Source organism: Anastrepha ludens, chromosome 3, assembly GCF_028408465.1.
Source record: "Anastrepha ludens isolate Willacy chromosome 3, idAnaLude1.1, whole genome shotgun sequence".
Classification (NCBI taxonomy): domain Eukaryota; kingdom Metazoa; phylum Arthropoda; class Insecta; order Diptera; family Tephritidae; genus Anastrepha; species Anastrepha ludens.
Window position 1 is genome coordinate 84,317,630 of NC_071499.1, and position 15,050 is coordinate 84,332,679.

At 36.0% G+C, this 15,050-nt stretch overlaps 1 protein-coding gene across 1 annotated transcript; it reads left to right on the forward strand.

Moving 5' to 3' along the window:
• The first annotated feature begins 992 nt into the window (after positions 1–992).
• LOC128858314 (uncharacterized) lies at positions 993–6,095 on the forward strand. The gene is made up of 4 exons (XM_054094480.1): positions 993–1,156; positions 1,225–1,550; positions 5,693–5,813; positions 5,897–6,095. Exons 1-4 carry the CDS (start codon positions 995–997, stop codon positions 6,086–6,088), a joined length of 801 nt encoding a protein of 266 aa, XP_053950455.1. The 5' UTR covers positions 993–994; the 3' UTR covers positions 6,089–6,095.
• Positions 6,096–15,050: the final 8,955 nt, after the last annotated feature.

Below are 15,050 nucleotides of genomic sequence, written 5' to 3' on the forward strand. Positions count from 1 at the left end.
GCGATTTTGAATACAATGAAACAATACAGACGAAGAGCTTCAGCTGCATCATCAGACCTTATTCAGAGTCGACCCTTTCTCTCTGGGTCCAACCCGACGAAAAAACATGCATTAAACGATGACTATTGGTGACTACACCGCACTGGCTAGGCTTAATGAACTACTACAACAACAACAACCATGCAACAATAAATTCAGCGTGTAGTTATAAACAGAATTGACAACTTAAGACTTGACAATGGCAATACGTATAAAAGTTCAATTATATCTCAATTTTTTGCTCAACAAATAGCGTTCATAAATTATTCAAAACAAATTGTATTCACCTCTATGCCACAGACCTATAGAAGGTATAAGAGTGACAAGTCCAATTTTGTGTGCCTAACTTACCACATCTAACCCTGCTGGATTAATGCCTGACTAAGTTTAAAGTTGATATTTGAACCTTTCAAATTTTGGCCACAATATGTGGTAAAATTTCCCATAACGCAGGGTTTTAAAATTGATTAATTTTAAGTTGCAAAATTTGAAAATACCTTAAGAGTAGTGTTACGTATACGCACTGTATGCCTGATATACGATTTTTCAACTGCGAAGCTACCATTCGATAGTGCTCGGGTTACAAACCTCGGGAAAATTATAAAATTAATGAGAAAAGTTTCTCTATCAGCGGTCGACCCTCGGTAGCCAATGGCAAGACTCTAAATATATTACTGCCACGAAAAAATTTCTCCATTTTTAATTTTCTCTATCAGTCTGATATACTGCACCTATGAACTCTTCAAATTGCACACATCAGTCAATCAAGAATTTTTAATTGGCGTGGCCCACATAATACACGCACACACATAAATATACACAAGCAATAATACAAGAAAACTTTTTAACGCAACTACTTGTATTTAAGCACAAGCCGTCACACAGTCAGTGCGATAAAAAGAAAATGCAGTTCGACCAACCGCAATTGCTCGCGCTGGTGATTTTTCTTAGCTGCATGTACTCCCGCACAATCCGAGCTTACGATTGTCAAGTGCTACTGGAAGATAAAGAAATTACCAATACTGATTGGGAGAGTTTGGAACCCTGTTTAGGTGTGGCCAACAGTGAGGACATATCGGCTAATACCAGTGAGAATGTTTGGCGTCTTATAAAAATTGTAATATATTTCTGAACACAACTAAAAAACCAAAAAACCTCATTTTTGTTGAATTTCTCATTTCCAAGGCTTTTGATGGTGTAGAAAATGTGCCGCCAGAGGTCTATGGCAAAATTCGTTTGGTGCTTAAAGCCATCACTGTCGAGGAGTTACATAACATTAGCATGTCACGCGTGGAGATAGTGGAGGCGTTTGGTGGTGTGCAAGGGTTGAGTAGCAATATGAGTAATGGATTTACCGATGCACAAATGAAATTGATTGCCAGCAAAGTGCGTAACGAGTGGCTGGGCAAGGAACCAGAAATATATTCGGAATATGATCTCATATCGATGGGTGAAATTATATGCCATTTGAATGAAAGCGATATTGAGAACATACATGCGGACGCTTTTAAGTAAGTAGAGAGTAAAATAATATAGTTTGTCAAATTTTTAAACTTTTTTGAATTTTCGACCTCCACTATGCATGCACATCTACACATACAGTGGCGATCAAACAACGAATGGGCGTCAATAACCTAAGTAATTTGACATATAAATCACGAAAAATTACATAATATCACAGAACACTGTTAATTCATTTTTTGCAATATTAGATAAAATACTCCGTGCGTTGCGGGCAAAATTTCTTACCTTCCAAAATTATTTTCTTTGGTTTTCATGGTGTGAAATGGTATATCTTCGCCCATTTCCTCAAAAACATGTACTTTTTGGGGCTTTGATACTTTTTTATATGCGTCCGATCCCCCAACATTTTGCCCCTTACATAGTAAAGGATGATCAACTTAAAGGTATCGGATTTTAAATTGAAATAAAACAACGAAAGTTCAAATCGATTGGCCAATTTTTATTTTTTTGTGTAGAACCATTCATGATATTTATTTTTTAAAGATAGTCCCTTTCAAATGTTGGCCGCAACTGCGCCGTAATTCGACCATCCAATTTGGAATGTCTCGCTGGAGGAAAAACTTAAATTCAAATTTGAATAGGTCGAGCCAAGGAGTACCAAGATGTTTGGTGGCTCCTAAAACACTCAAGCTAAAAAGCTCGTTGTATTTAGAGCTCTGGAAAGAGGGTAGATAGTCAAGGAGGAAACGAGAAAAGTATTAGAGAAAGAGATAGTAAAGAATATAGACAGAGGCAGAGGTACTTAGTTCTGTGAGAATTCTTTGGCAAATCTGTATATATCCTCCAGTTTTAGAGAACGAATATTACTTATTTTCACGACATCGGAGCACAAAACTCGTAGCCTTGCTCTAGCAAAGGCAGGACAGTCTTAGAGAAAGAGCTCAGTGCTATGAGCCTCCTCCAAGCAAGACAGACACATCAGGTTCTCAATGATTCTAATGGTAGTCATATGCTGACCTTATGGATTGTGTCCTCTAATAATACCGATCATTAACCGAAGGTCTTTCCTTCCAAGCTTTAGTAGAAAGTTTGACAGTTTTCTGTTCGGGCTTGTCCCAAAACACTTTGTAGTTCTGCAGCGTTCTAGACCGCACCATCGCTCTTTATGTAGATTGCATACATAATCGCTGATCCAATTCAGGATTCCTGCTGAACTGATTCGTCTTATTGGCTCTGACCCTTGTGGCGGAACCTCTGATCCACGGTTGGCCAATTCATCGGCAATTTTGTTTCTTTGGACACCGGAGTGTCCTAGAACTCATACAAGTACAAGCCTATTCTGTCTTGCGACAGAATTAAGCTTCTTTTTACATTCTTGGACAATCTTTGAGGTTTGCTTCGCTTTCTTCAGGGCCTTCTGTGCTGCCTGACTATCACTGAACACTCCAATCTGTTCTCCGCTCCATCTTCTCTCGATTATTCATTTGACTACTTTCAGGATGGCAAAAATTTCCGTTTGGAAAACAGTTATCATTTCCCCCATAGCATAGTGATACTTAATACTATTGTTTAAGTACCATCCGGCTCCCGACATTATTTTATTCTTGAACCCATCGGTAAAGAAAATAGCACGCAATGGAAATCTGACATCAAATTTCCTTCCAAAGGAATCTGTGGGTATCAGGTCGTCTTTAGGTGCCAAAAACAGTGGATACTGCTCAGATAGCAACTTAAAGATTTTTCTGTATCCCGAAATTCCGCCTTCATGCCAGAGACCATATTTATGGATTCTGCATATTGCTTTTATTGCTTCCTATTGTATCTTAAGATATGTCTGTTATCGCTGGAGTACTTCGGTCGGTGTCTCGTGAATAACTTTAGTAATGTTGGTTTCCAATGCCTAAATCGAAGCTGGTTTATACACAAAGCATTAAGACTTTACATACCCTACAAATAAAAGTCCAAAGGTGTGATACCACATGACCTTGGGGGCCAATGGCACTGGTCCGAGACGAAAGATATATTGTTTACCGAAATGACGACACAGTAAATCCATTGTTTCACGGGCTGTATGGAAGTAGAGTCGTCTTGGTTGAACCACATGCTTCAATTTCCGGCATCAGAAAGTTATTTATCCTAGCGCCATAGCGTTCGCCATTCACAGTTACATTGGCGTCAGTTCGTCTTTGAAGAAATAAGGGCCAATGATTCCTCCAACCCATAGGCCGCACCTACGGTTGTTTTCAATACATGTATGTAATGGCTTCGGGTTGCTCCTCAGTCCAAATACGGCAATTTTGCTTTAGCCATTTAGCCAAAAATGGGCCTCACAGAGCGTCGATTTCCAGAATACAATTTTATGATTTGAAAACGTTGTTGAGGCGTAAGGCTTTCCATGATGAAATGTCCATGAATAATGAAAAAAATTATGTATTTAGTTTGACAGTTGTCGTGCGAGATCTGTCAAAAAAACCATATTAGAAAAAGTGTCTCTAATCTGATCAGCTTTTACATATAATACCTATATGTATTATGAATCTTGTTGTAGGCAACAACATATACATACTTATACATATAAATATAGAAATGTTGACTATTCAGGAGGTCTTGTTGACACCCATCTTTTCGTCTATTTATTCATTTTTACTTAATTTCTTTATTATTAAAAAATATTATAATAGTACAAAATTTATAATAGTAAATAAATTATAATAGTACAAAATTTTAAAATATTTAACAAATGTTCATCAAATTTTTGCAGTTTTTTAGCCTATTCAATTTTGGTTTAATATTACGCAATTTTAAAAAGACTTAAAAATCGCGTTGATTTTTGATAATATATATTACTGTTACGAATTTAGGGTTATTCGCAAATTTTGTCTTAAACCGATTTGAAACAGGCCGATGTCATATTCACCGCCATAGTATCCTACTTAAAAGCGTCAGTTATAGTATCCTACTTAAAAAGCTGGGTTCAATTAGTCTTCATCTTAGCTTACTTAAGTGGATTGCATCTTATCTAACAGATATAACTCAATTCGTTCGTATAAATAACATAAAATCTGATGCCATCAAAAGCACCTCAGATGTGCCTCGGGCCACTATTTTTCTTAATATCTGTTAATGACACTCCAGACGTCTTTCAGACATCCCGTTGTCTGATGTACATATGCAGATAACGTGAAAATTTACAATCGGATAGAAAGCGTAACTGACTGCATAAGGCTTAACAAGATTGGAAGCTTGGTGTAATGATAACTCCTTACCTCTTAATGGTGGTAAATGCCAGCACATGTTCTTTAGTAGATGCAAACTTACGATTGATTTCGATTACCCAGTACTCTCACAAAAATGTATGAAAAGAAAGACTTGGGGATCATATTTACATCAAAAATGTCGTTTTCTCAACATATAGACTTTATGGTTGCCTAGTCTAGATCTATGCTTTTCTTTGTAATAAAGAAATCAAGGGAGTTCCAGGATATTTCTACGCTGAAGAAATTGTATTTTTCTCCAGTGAGATCAAACCTCGAATATTGCAGCATTATTTGGGATCCCTTCTATATGGGCTCAACTTTAAGAATTGAGAAGGCTCAGAAACTTCTCACTAGATGTGCTATTCATTCACTTCGTTGGCCTTATAGTTTGCCTGCATATAAAAGTAGATGTCTTTTGTTGGTATTGCCAACTTTAGAAATGCGGAGAAAAATTTTATCGCTAAAGTTTATAAGAGACATAGTTACGAATCATATCGAATGGCACTTCTTGTTGGAGCTAATACTTTTTAATTGTCCCACTCGTAACCTTAGACTCAGCAATATGTTCCATTTACCTTATCACAAGACCAATTTTAGTCGAAATTAACCGCTTGCACATTGTAAAAGGCAGTCTAACCAATTATGCAATCATTTAGATATATTCTCTAACTCACGAGACACTTTCAAGTCAAAACTTAATCTGGAGATACGCCTTTTGAATTGTGACTCTCACAGATTAGTCACACTATTGTTTACCATATATTATATTTAAGCTTTATTAGTATTAGTAATCTATTTGAGTCGCACTTTCATTGATGAAAGAATGAATAAATAAATAAATTATTATTTTTGTCTTTTGTTGACGGTGTTATACATTTTCTTCTATTTAATGAATGTTCTATTTTTTTGCAATAAATGAATTTCCACCTTAGAGCCGCTGCTGAATGGATTGGCAGTATTGAATCGTGTCCCGAAACTCAATTACAAGCCTTTGTCAAATTAGCAATGCGGGAGGACGCCTTTGGCGAGGCTAAGGATTGGACCAAAATTGATGTATGTTAATAAATTCGAATTAAATTTATAATTATCTCTAGACAGAGAAAAACACAATATTTCATTTGAAGAATATTGAATAGGTTAGTCTAATTGGCAACATCATCAACGGTCTATCCCAGCCAGAATTAGCTGCTATCGATGAGAATAAATTAAAACTAAATCATTTCTATGTACAAAAGCAGCGTAAAAATGGTAAAGGTGTAAATGGCGGAGACAGCACTGGATCTACTCATAAAATCAACGGCTCCGTCTTAAAAAAGAACAGTCGATGAAGAGCAGAAGTAACAACAATAACAATATTAATAACTACAACCAAAAAATAGGAACAGCAACAAAAACAATAATAATAATAATAATAATAAATGTAAAGAACAACTTATAATTTAAAGAAATAAAAATAAATACAGATAACCTGGAAAGAACAAGGATGTAACTTGCCGACTATATAAAACTTTACCCCAATTCATGCACACAAAACTTACAATATTAAGACTAGAAGGTGGAAGAGGCTTCATTGATATCCAAAACCTTCACAATAACCAAATCTCAGAATTAAGGTGATCTAGAAATTTAAAAAAATAGATTTTTGTTTTTTCGATATTTCGAAAGTATAGTATCTTAAGAATGTACTGTGAAATTTTTATACGGAAATTCCCAATATTATAGCTTCTCCACCCATTAACTAGGGAGAGAGCGGTCCGGTATCTCAAACTTTAAACTCATTTATCTCGAAATGACTTTTTTCGGCCTGGTGTTGTCAAAAAACAAAAACTATTGAATCGAATCGTCTGCAATTTTATTATCTTGTTCACATCATCAATGGCTATCGTCCGTACTAGAATCATATTATTATTTCAATTATTTGGTATTTTTATATTAAAAACTGAAAAAAAACGATTTTCAAAGTGTCGAATTCAAAACCGCGCCATTTTGTGATTTTTTTCCAATACGGGACATAGTTGCAGTCAGACTGATTAATATTTTTTTTTTGGTTTTTGTGTTTCACATAAAAAGAAGAGCCATAATGGACAACGTCGTTCAGGTAAAATTTTTCGGGAGCGTCAATTTCAGCGTCATTTTTTAAATTAAAAAACAAATTTCATTTTTGTATGTAAAAGAAGTTAAATAAAAAGCCTAAAAAATTTAAATATTGTTTTTCATTTTTATTATTGTAAAAAAAATCCTGGATATACCCTACATTTTTGAGCTCTAGGCCACTGGGACCCCTTAAGGCAATTATTCCACACCCACACATCCGCTCTACACAAAGCAATAGTCCTTGGAGATAGGCACTACATCTCACTAAACCTGCAAAACACTGAAATAACAATCATCCAAACAAAATTTGAAAAAAAGAAAACTGCTCAGGCGCAGAAGCAGTTACATGGCAAACACTTGCACCTTATGGAAGATCCAAATATTGGCAAAATTTACAGCTATACCTGGCTTCAGGGAGGACAGCTTCATCCTTTTACTTTTCAAGATAAAGTAATCCTCACCAACTACTAACAAACTATCAAAAGTACAAAATCAAAACCCTGATTATAACTAACGACAACTGCCGAAGATGCCAAATATACCCAGAACCATGGCCCGCATAACCGCAGGATGCCAGACATAGCCAGCGGACATAGAGTATACACATACACAAAAGAGTACACACAGTTGCAAAAATAATACGCCTAGAAATAGTCAATAAAGAACATCTAACAGAAAACAAAGATCCATGTTACAAATACGCCCCTTCAAACTAATATGGAAACATATCACAGTAAAAACAATCCCAAGTGTGATTTCAGCAACTGGATTAGTTAATAAAACATTTATTAAAAACTTAAAAGAACTCAGAGGTGGTATCCTTTTGTCCCTACTTTGGCTATTTGATCGAACGAAGTTCTGACAATGCTAAATAAGGGTGGGGTTAAGGTAGTAGCATACGCCGATGACTTGGTCCTAATGCTATCGGGATCATTTCCCTCAGTCATGGTTGAGATTTTGGAAAGGTCACTGGATGTACTCAGTCGCTGAGCCACCACTTGCGGCCTCCGAGTAAACGGAGCTGGTGCTATTTACCAGAAAATATAAACCTCCATCCTTTCGACTTCCCAAATTAAACAACCACGCTTTCCCGTTTTCATCGGCAGTTAGGTATCTTGGAGTGATTGGAAGCTTCACATTGAAATTCGGGTTAAGAAGGGCAGTATAGGGGGAGGGAGCATGTAAAACTTGCCCCAGTGCTGTCCTGAATGTTGTTTTGCACTTACTTCCCATCGACTTTTACGTTATTTTCATCACAGCACAAAGTGCAATCAGGTTAAAGAAGGTTGGCTCTGGAGGCAATCTCTCAAAGGACATGGTAGCATTTTCGGACAGTTAACACCGTATTTCTCCGAACTTTGAACAAATCTCTCTATCCGCAAATTAGAGTTTGAGGGTCATGCTAGGGCAATCTTTCCAAATAGGCAGGATTGGACCGAGGCGAAAATCTGCACCGAAGCTTGCACCTCTGTCTTCCGTGACGGGAAGTTTTTCAAGCAGAATTCTTTGCGATCCTGCAGGCATGCAAAATGCTTAGGGAACGTGGGAGCGAGGGAGATATTAAAATTTTCTCCGATAGTCAAGGCGCGATCAAGGCTCTGACGACGCCATGGTGCAGAACGAAACTAGTAAACTTCTGTGAGGAGGAGATCAAATCTCTTGGCTGTGCAGGTAACATTTCTCTGATCTGGGTTCCAGGACATAGGAACATGGAGGAAAATGAAATTGCTGATGAGCTTGCCAGGAAGGGGACTGAGATCAGAGATCTCCTACCTGGTAATCGGCATCCCATTGACAGTTGTTAAAGCAGAACTGTGCAAATTATTTCTCAGGAAAGCGCAGAAAAGATGGAGCTCCATTTCTTCATGTGCTATTTAGAAAACCTTTTGGCCCCAGTACAATATACGAAGGACTCAGAAAGTCCTTTGGACTCCTCGCCATTCAATGTACGAACTCGTAGCTGTGTTTATCGGTCACTGGATGATCGGTACACACGCGAAAAAGCTAGGGTTACCATTTAATCCCGTGAGTGACGGCTAAGGTCACTGGGTGCTCCTTTCTTCGATAGCCTGGAGCAGTGCGCCAACCTAAATCCCATAAATCTTCTCCATTATATCAACAGCTCTGGCTGGCTGTAGATATCTGCCTGTTGGAGGTCTCATAATGGTACTCAACATGGTACCAATTACACTAGTTTACACCAAAAATGGTCCTCGACCAAAAGGGGTTTTTTAAACTAATTTGACGTCGCTGAAACCAAAAATGAATTTAATTTTTTTTTTTTTCAAAGAACGGTTTCCGAGATATTCCCAAAAAACCTCAAACATAGCCAAGTGAAAAGCAGCAAAATCTAACTTCTACAATTTTTCGTCTATTCAGACAAATTTAGGCTTAAAATGTAGGTGACAAAATTGTCTTTCAGAAAACCTATCTTATGTCGATATAAAAAAATTTTTTGTTCCAGAAAAAAGTTAATAAACTTTCATAATTTAGTAAAAAACGTCAAAAATGCCTTTTTTTAACTTTCAACAGCTGTTTTGCGAAAACTACGACTTCCATTGACACGAATTATATATTGCCATGTCGGCTATATGTGTGCCTTTCGAAATTTATGCACTTCAAAGAAATGGCGTGCACTGTGTTCGAGATTGCAGGTAATAACTGCACTATTGCCCAAAAAACAGGTTTTTTGGGAATATCTCGGAAACCGTTATTTGAAAAAAAAAAAAATCATGTTTGGTTTCAGCGACCTCAAATTAGTCTAAAAAACGCTTTTTGGTCGAGGACCATTTTTGAAAGTGAAAATTCGTAAACTAGTGTTATACATCAGAAGATACAAAGAGCAGTAATTTTAAAAACTTGCAAAATTGTTAGGAAAACACTGACATTCATATCTATAAAAAAATACAAAACAGAATAAAAAAATGGTCCAGACACGACTTGTAGTCCGTCGTGTCGGTGAAAATGGACCGCGCCTCGCACGATATGCGGGGGGAAAGTGGCATGGAATACTAATAATAATAATACGAAAAATATTTGCAAATACAGTCGTACATATACATATAATACATATACATTTAGTGTACAAAGTAATTTTTTTGCATTCGAATTCTAATTATTGTGAATTTTCTAAAGAAATTAGGTTGTCAGCAAGTACCTTTGATTAATTATAACAAGCGAGGCAATGAGATTCTATACTCACAGAAGTATTTTGTTTATTGTTCTTGAAACCGTTATTCGATGAAGTAACGTTTGTTTATTTATTTTTCACCGAACTTGGGGCCTACTCATGCGTATCATTATTAATATTATTTATAATTGAATTAATTTTGTTTTTAATTGAGGTACTGTGCACACCAAAAAAAAAACAAAGGGTAAATGATTAACTAGAGCTGAAAAAAATATTTCATAGTTTCAGAATGAAAGAAAATATACAAAATACGAGTGCAATATGTCCAGTTGATGCTGGCAAACAGTAGAAAATTAAATATTACTTATTATTTGATATTCAAAACGGTATAAAGAAGCGGTACTTTTGAAAATACAACACGTGGTGGTCGACCAAAGTTGCTGACAGTCAGAGAAGTGCCCCAAATATTAACCGAAAATCGCAATAACACCTCATGTATCAAAACTAACGACAAACTAGGAACAACACTTCACACAAAACTATCCACTGAAACAGTGGGTAAAGTACTCAGATTCAGTATAAAAGTGTTAGTAGATAGAAAAGCGACTTTTATTCGCCAACACCTATAGGAAACAAAAACTTTTGGATTTTGAAAAACTGTAATCCCTATTGACAAAGCCAAGTGTAACATTTTTGGATCGGATGGTCGCCTTATGGTATGGCGGAAGTCAAATCAAAAACTGCAAATCCAAAACCTTAAATCCGCTGATACCGATGGCACGCTTTTCCAGCTTTTATAACTATAACCAATAATAATTTTGAACTTAGTTATGATTTAACTTAGTAAGAACGCACTGTCGCGAGGTTTTCACAATTTGATGTGCGCCCAAAAATTTGTTGTTAAATGTAAATTGGGCTTGGGATCTTCATATTGCGTCCTTCCAAAGACACCTTCCTAAGATATTTAATATTTTTTTAAAATGTTAGGCACCGTCGACCTATAAAGTCCAATATATAGTATAAGTATGAATCTTTCCCGTTAGATCGTTGGGATCCGCCTTCCGCAAGTAATCTCAACACGGCTGCTAATTTCAACTCGAGAGGCATGGACGACCGTTTTATTAAAGGCTGAATATCGTTAATAATACTCTGCAAGGAATATTTATCCTGCAGTACGAAACAGATCTGCAAAAAGATGTCGTACGTTAATGTTGAGAAGACAGTTGCACTCACACAGACTCTGGAATATCTAAAGGTTTGGAATGGTTTCTTAGAAGACGTTACACAATTCTCTCTTTTCTAGTTTTTTTATGTATTAAATAAGCACAAAAAATAGCAATACGTAAACCCGCAATTCAAAATTAAATAGAAATTTCCGTTGTCTGACAATCAGCGTTTCGAACCTCTTTAAAATCACGGGTATTTCATCACACCAAAAACGAATTCGTGGGGGTTATAATTTATATTTCGGAAAGATCGCGAGATGGCCAGCGCATGCCCGATTATGTTATTTTTTGTTTATGTTTATGTTTTAATGTTCAACAACAGTCAGGGCATGGACATCTGTTCGGACAGTAAATCAAAACCACGAAAATACAAAAATTATAACTTCAAGGTAAAAACAGGGCATCCTTGTGAATTAACTGAAAGGAAAAAGAGCCGCATTATGGGCTTGCAAAGAAAATTGCAGAGATAACTTAAGAAGAAATAAGGAATAAGTTTCAAAAATATATTACTGCTTCAACTGCCAGAAGAGTCTGAAGAAAAGCCAGCTATGGAGAAGGAGTTGCAAGAAAGAAGCCATTTATTTTCCTAATAATTACGCAAAAACACATTACTTTCGGAAATGAGCATTTACACAAGCCTCCAGAATATTGAAAAAAAAGTTAATTTTTCAAAGGAAAGCAAAATTTATTTTTTTGGTATCAACGAAAGAAAAACTGTGTGGAGAAAGAATGAATAAAGAAAATTCATTACCAACAATGAAACATAGTGATGGGTTGATGGTGTGAGAGTGTATGGCAGCTGGGAGCGTGGGAAAATTGCAGTTTATTGATTCAACAATGCTTGATAAGCTGGCTTATTTGAACATTTTAAAGCAGCATTTAAAGCAAGGCGCTAAGATGCTGGGGTTACCAAATGATAACTGCTTTTAGCAAAACAACGACCCCAAGCATACAGGTCATATAGTAAAGTTACGGATTCTTAAAAATAGCCCTAAACTAATGCCCCGCTCCCACAATCACCTGATTTAACCCCTATTGGGCGCTTATTGAAAGAAATATACAGTCGACTCTCGATAATTCATACCTGCGATATTTCGAACCTCTCATTAATTCAAAGTTATCACGAGTCCCCTACAAAATCTCTTTATATTTCGAATTTTGTCCATACATTTTTATGCACTCGGTAATTCGAACGAAAAAAATCATGGCTACGACGCGGTAATTCAAACTCAGAACTTTGAATTTTGGAGCTCCCCTGAAAATACCTTTACTGTGCGTGGTTGCGTGTCACGCATAAAACATAGGCACATTATGACGCTCGCTTCCGCACGAATCGCTTCGTTGGTTTGCAGATTAAAAATTTATATTAAATATGAGTCGTAAAAAATATAAATATTTGACGATTTCTGTAAGAAGAAATTCATTGAAAAAGTAGAAGGAGGTGAGAAGAAAAGCGATGTTGCAAAAGAATTTAAGATTCCTCTCAGTACTCTCTCAACCATAATAAAGAACAAGGAAAAAGTTACTGCTGCTCAAACTGCTGGAGCACGGAAAAGAACAACTAAAGGTGAATTTGCTCGTCTGGAAGAAAGCCTGGTCATTTGGCTTAGACAGTGTAGAGGACAAAAAGTATCTATTAGCGGAACTTTGTTAAAGGAAAAATCAAAAGAGTTCGCGTCTACTCTAAACATACAAAACATTGAGGCAAGTGATGGGTGGCTTACAAATTCCAAAAAGAGGCATGGAGTCGTGTTTAAAAAAGTTTGTGGAGAAAGTGGAACTGTTAATGATGCTGTTTTCTCAGATTGGCATGGTAAATTGAAAACACTGATTGAAAATTATGATGCTCGAGACATTTTCAATACTGATGAAACTGGCCTATTTTTCAAATGCTTACCGGACAAGACGCTCACTTTTAAAGATGAAAAGTATCATGGGGGAAACATAGTAAGGTTGACAGTTCTACTTACAGTAAATATGAATGGATCGGAGAAACTTCATCCCTTAATAATAGGAAAAGCAATGAAACCGCGATGTTTTAAAGGAGTGAAATCGTTTCCTACTGATTACTGTGCTAACAAAGAAGCTTGTATGACAACAGAACTTTTTAACAATTGGCTTTTAACAGTTAATGGAAAAATGACATGACAGAGGTGTCAGTTGAGGTATCAAGAACTTCATTCGATAACTTACAAAGAGTTTGTCAACAAAATAAAACTGATGAAACAGCCTATCAGGCACTTTTTCTTCTTAAAAAAATTATTGAAAAGTCTGAGCAGCAACAATGTGCTTCGAAGCAAACCCGTATAAATAAGTTCTTTTCAAAGACTAATTAATTCACATTATGAATATGTAAAACATTAGCAGTTAAATAAAAGCACTTGATAATTCGAAGTCTTATTTATTTTCTCTCCAAAATTTCGAACCATTTAATATTTCAAACACTCGATCATTCGTAATATTTTAAGAGTCCCTCGAATTTAAAATTAACGAAAGTCGATTGTAATATAAGGAAACACCAAATTACAAGCAAAGAGGTATTGAAAGATGGTATGTGGGAGAAGTGGGTGAAGATTATTGTCAAAGAAACTACCAAATTCGTAAACTCTATGCGTAATACGGTCGCCGTAGCCGAATGGGTTGGTGCGTGACTATCATTCGGAATTCAGAGAGAGAACGTAGGTTCGAATCTCGGTGAAACACCAGAATTAAGAAAAACATTTTTCTAATGGCGGTCGCCCCTCGGCAGGCAATGGCAAATCTCCGAGTGTATTTCTGCCATGAAAAAGCTCCTCATAAAAATATCTGCCGTTCGGAGTCGGCTTGAAGCTGTAGGTCCCTCCATTTGTGGAACAACATCAAGACGCATGCCACAAATAGGAGGAGGAGCTCGGCCAAGCTCCCAAAAAAGGGTGTACGCGCGAACTATATATATATACCTATGTATATATGCGCAATACGCTTAGGCGCGTTTTGTAATGTCCAGCAACCCACTAAAAACGTGTCTATTTTTTGAGAGTTCGTTGAATATTTTACATTTTTTATAAACGAGCGTAGACTTTTGGAGTTTTTCATTTTTGCGTTTCAAATAAAATCTATTATTGATTTGTTAATTGTGTTTAATTTGAATTATGAATTTTATTTAATAAAAATAAACCTCAGAAAGTTAAAATTTGTTTTCGTTTTTTCCCCTTTTTCAAACAAGCCTAGACTTATGGCACTAAGTGTATACCTATATGGGGTAAATGAAATCGAATGACTTATCAATAAATATTTTTGTAACAATAAAAGTTTTGGTCGAACTTTGTACACAAAAATCAGCTGAACCACACTTACCCTCACTTTCTGTAAAGGGTAGAAAGTGCCACACATTCACCTCGTCAGAGTGCAACAGTTTGAGAAAAGAACATGGAAATTTGGCAGCTCTGGTGGAAGGCGAAATGAATGTGACTTTATTGCGAGAAAAGAAAACACTTTTAGGGAACCAAATATTGAAACAGCTCTATTTCATTTAACAACTATTATATATTTATCTTTTTATAGAGTCAAAGGTTTATTTTGCATGAATACGAAGTAATACGTGTATGTTAGTAATAATAAAATGATAAAGTTAGAAAATTAGAAAAAGTTAGACAAATTATTAGCGGCTATTTCAAATTTTTTGTAATCTATTAGTCAATATTTTCAGTTTTTTTTTTTTTTAATTATATAACAACACTTACATTGGTTTACTTAAATTCATATACATCACACAACAGACGGAGTGCAGTAGTAGCTTCTCAATACACATTTGGTACAAGTATTTCTAGTTAAACAAATAAATATGTAAGATAAAAAGAA

Bases quoted from the DNA above. Each gene is read 5' to 3' on its own strand.
- LOC128858314 (XM_054094480.1), top strand. From the start codon at position 995: ATGTACTCCCGCACAATCCGAGCTTACGATTGTCAAGTGCTACTGGAA. The intron at 1,551-5,692 runs GTAAGTAGAGAG...TTTCCACCTTAG, and splicing joins ATACATGCGGACGCTTTTAA to AGCCGCTGCTGAATGGATTG. The intron at 5,814-5,896 runs GTATGTTAATAA...AATATTGAATAG, and splicing joins AGGATTGGACCAAAATTGAT to GTTAGTCTAATTGGCAACAT.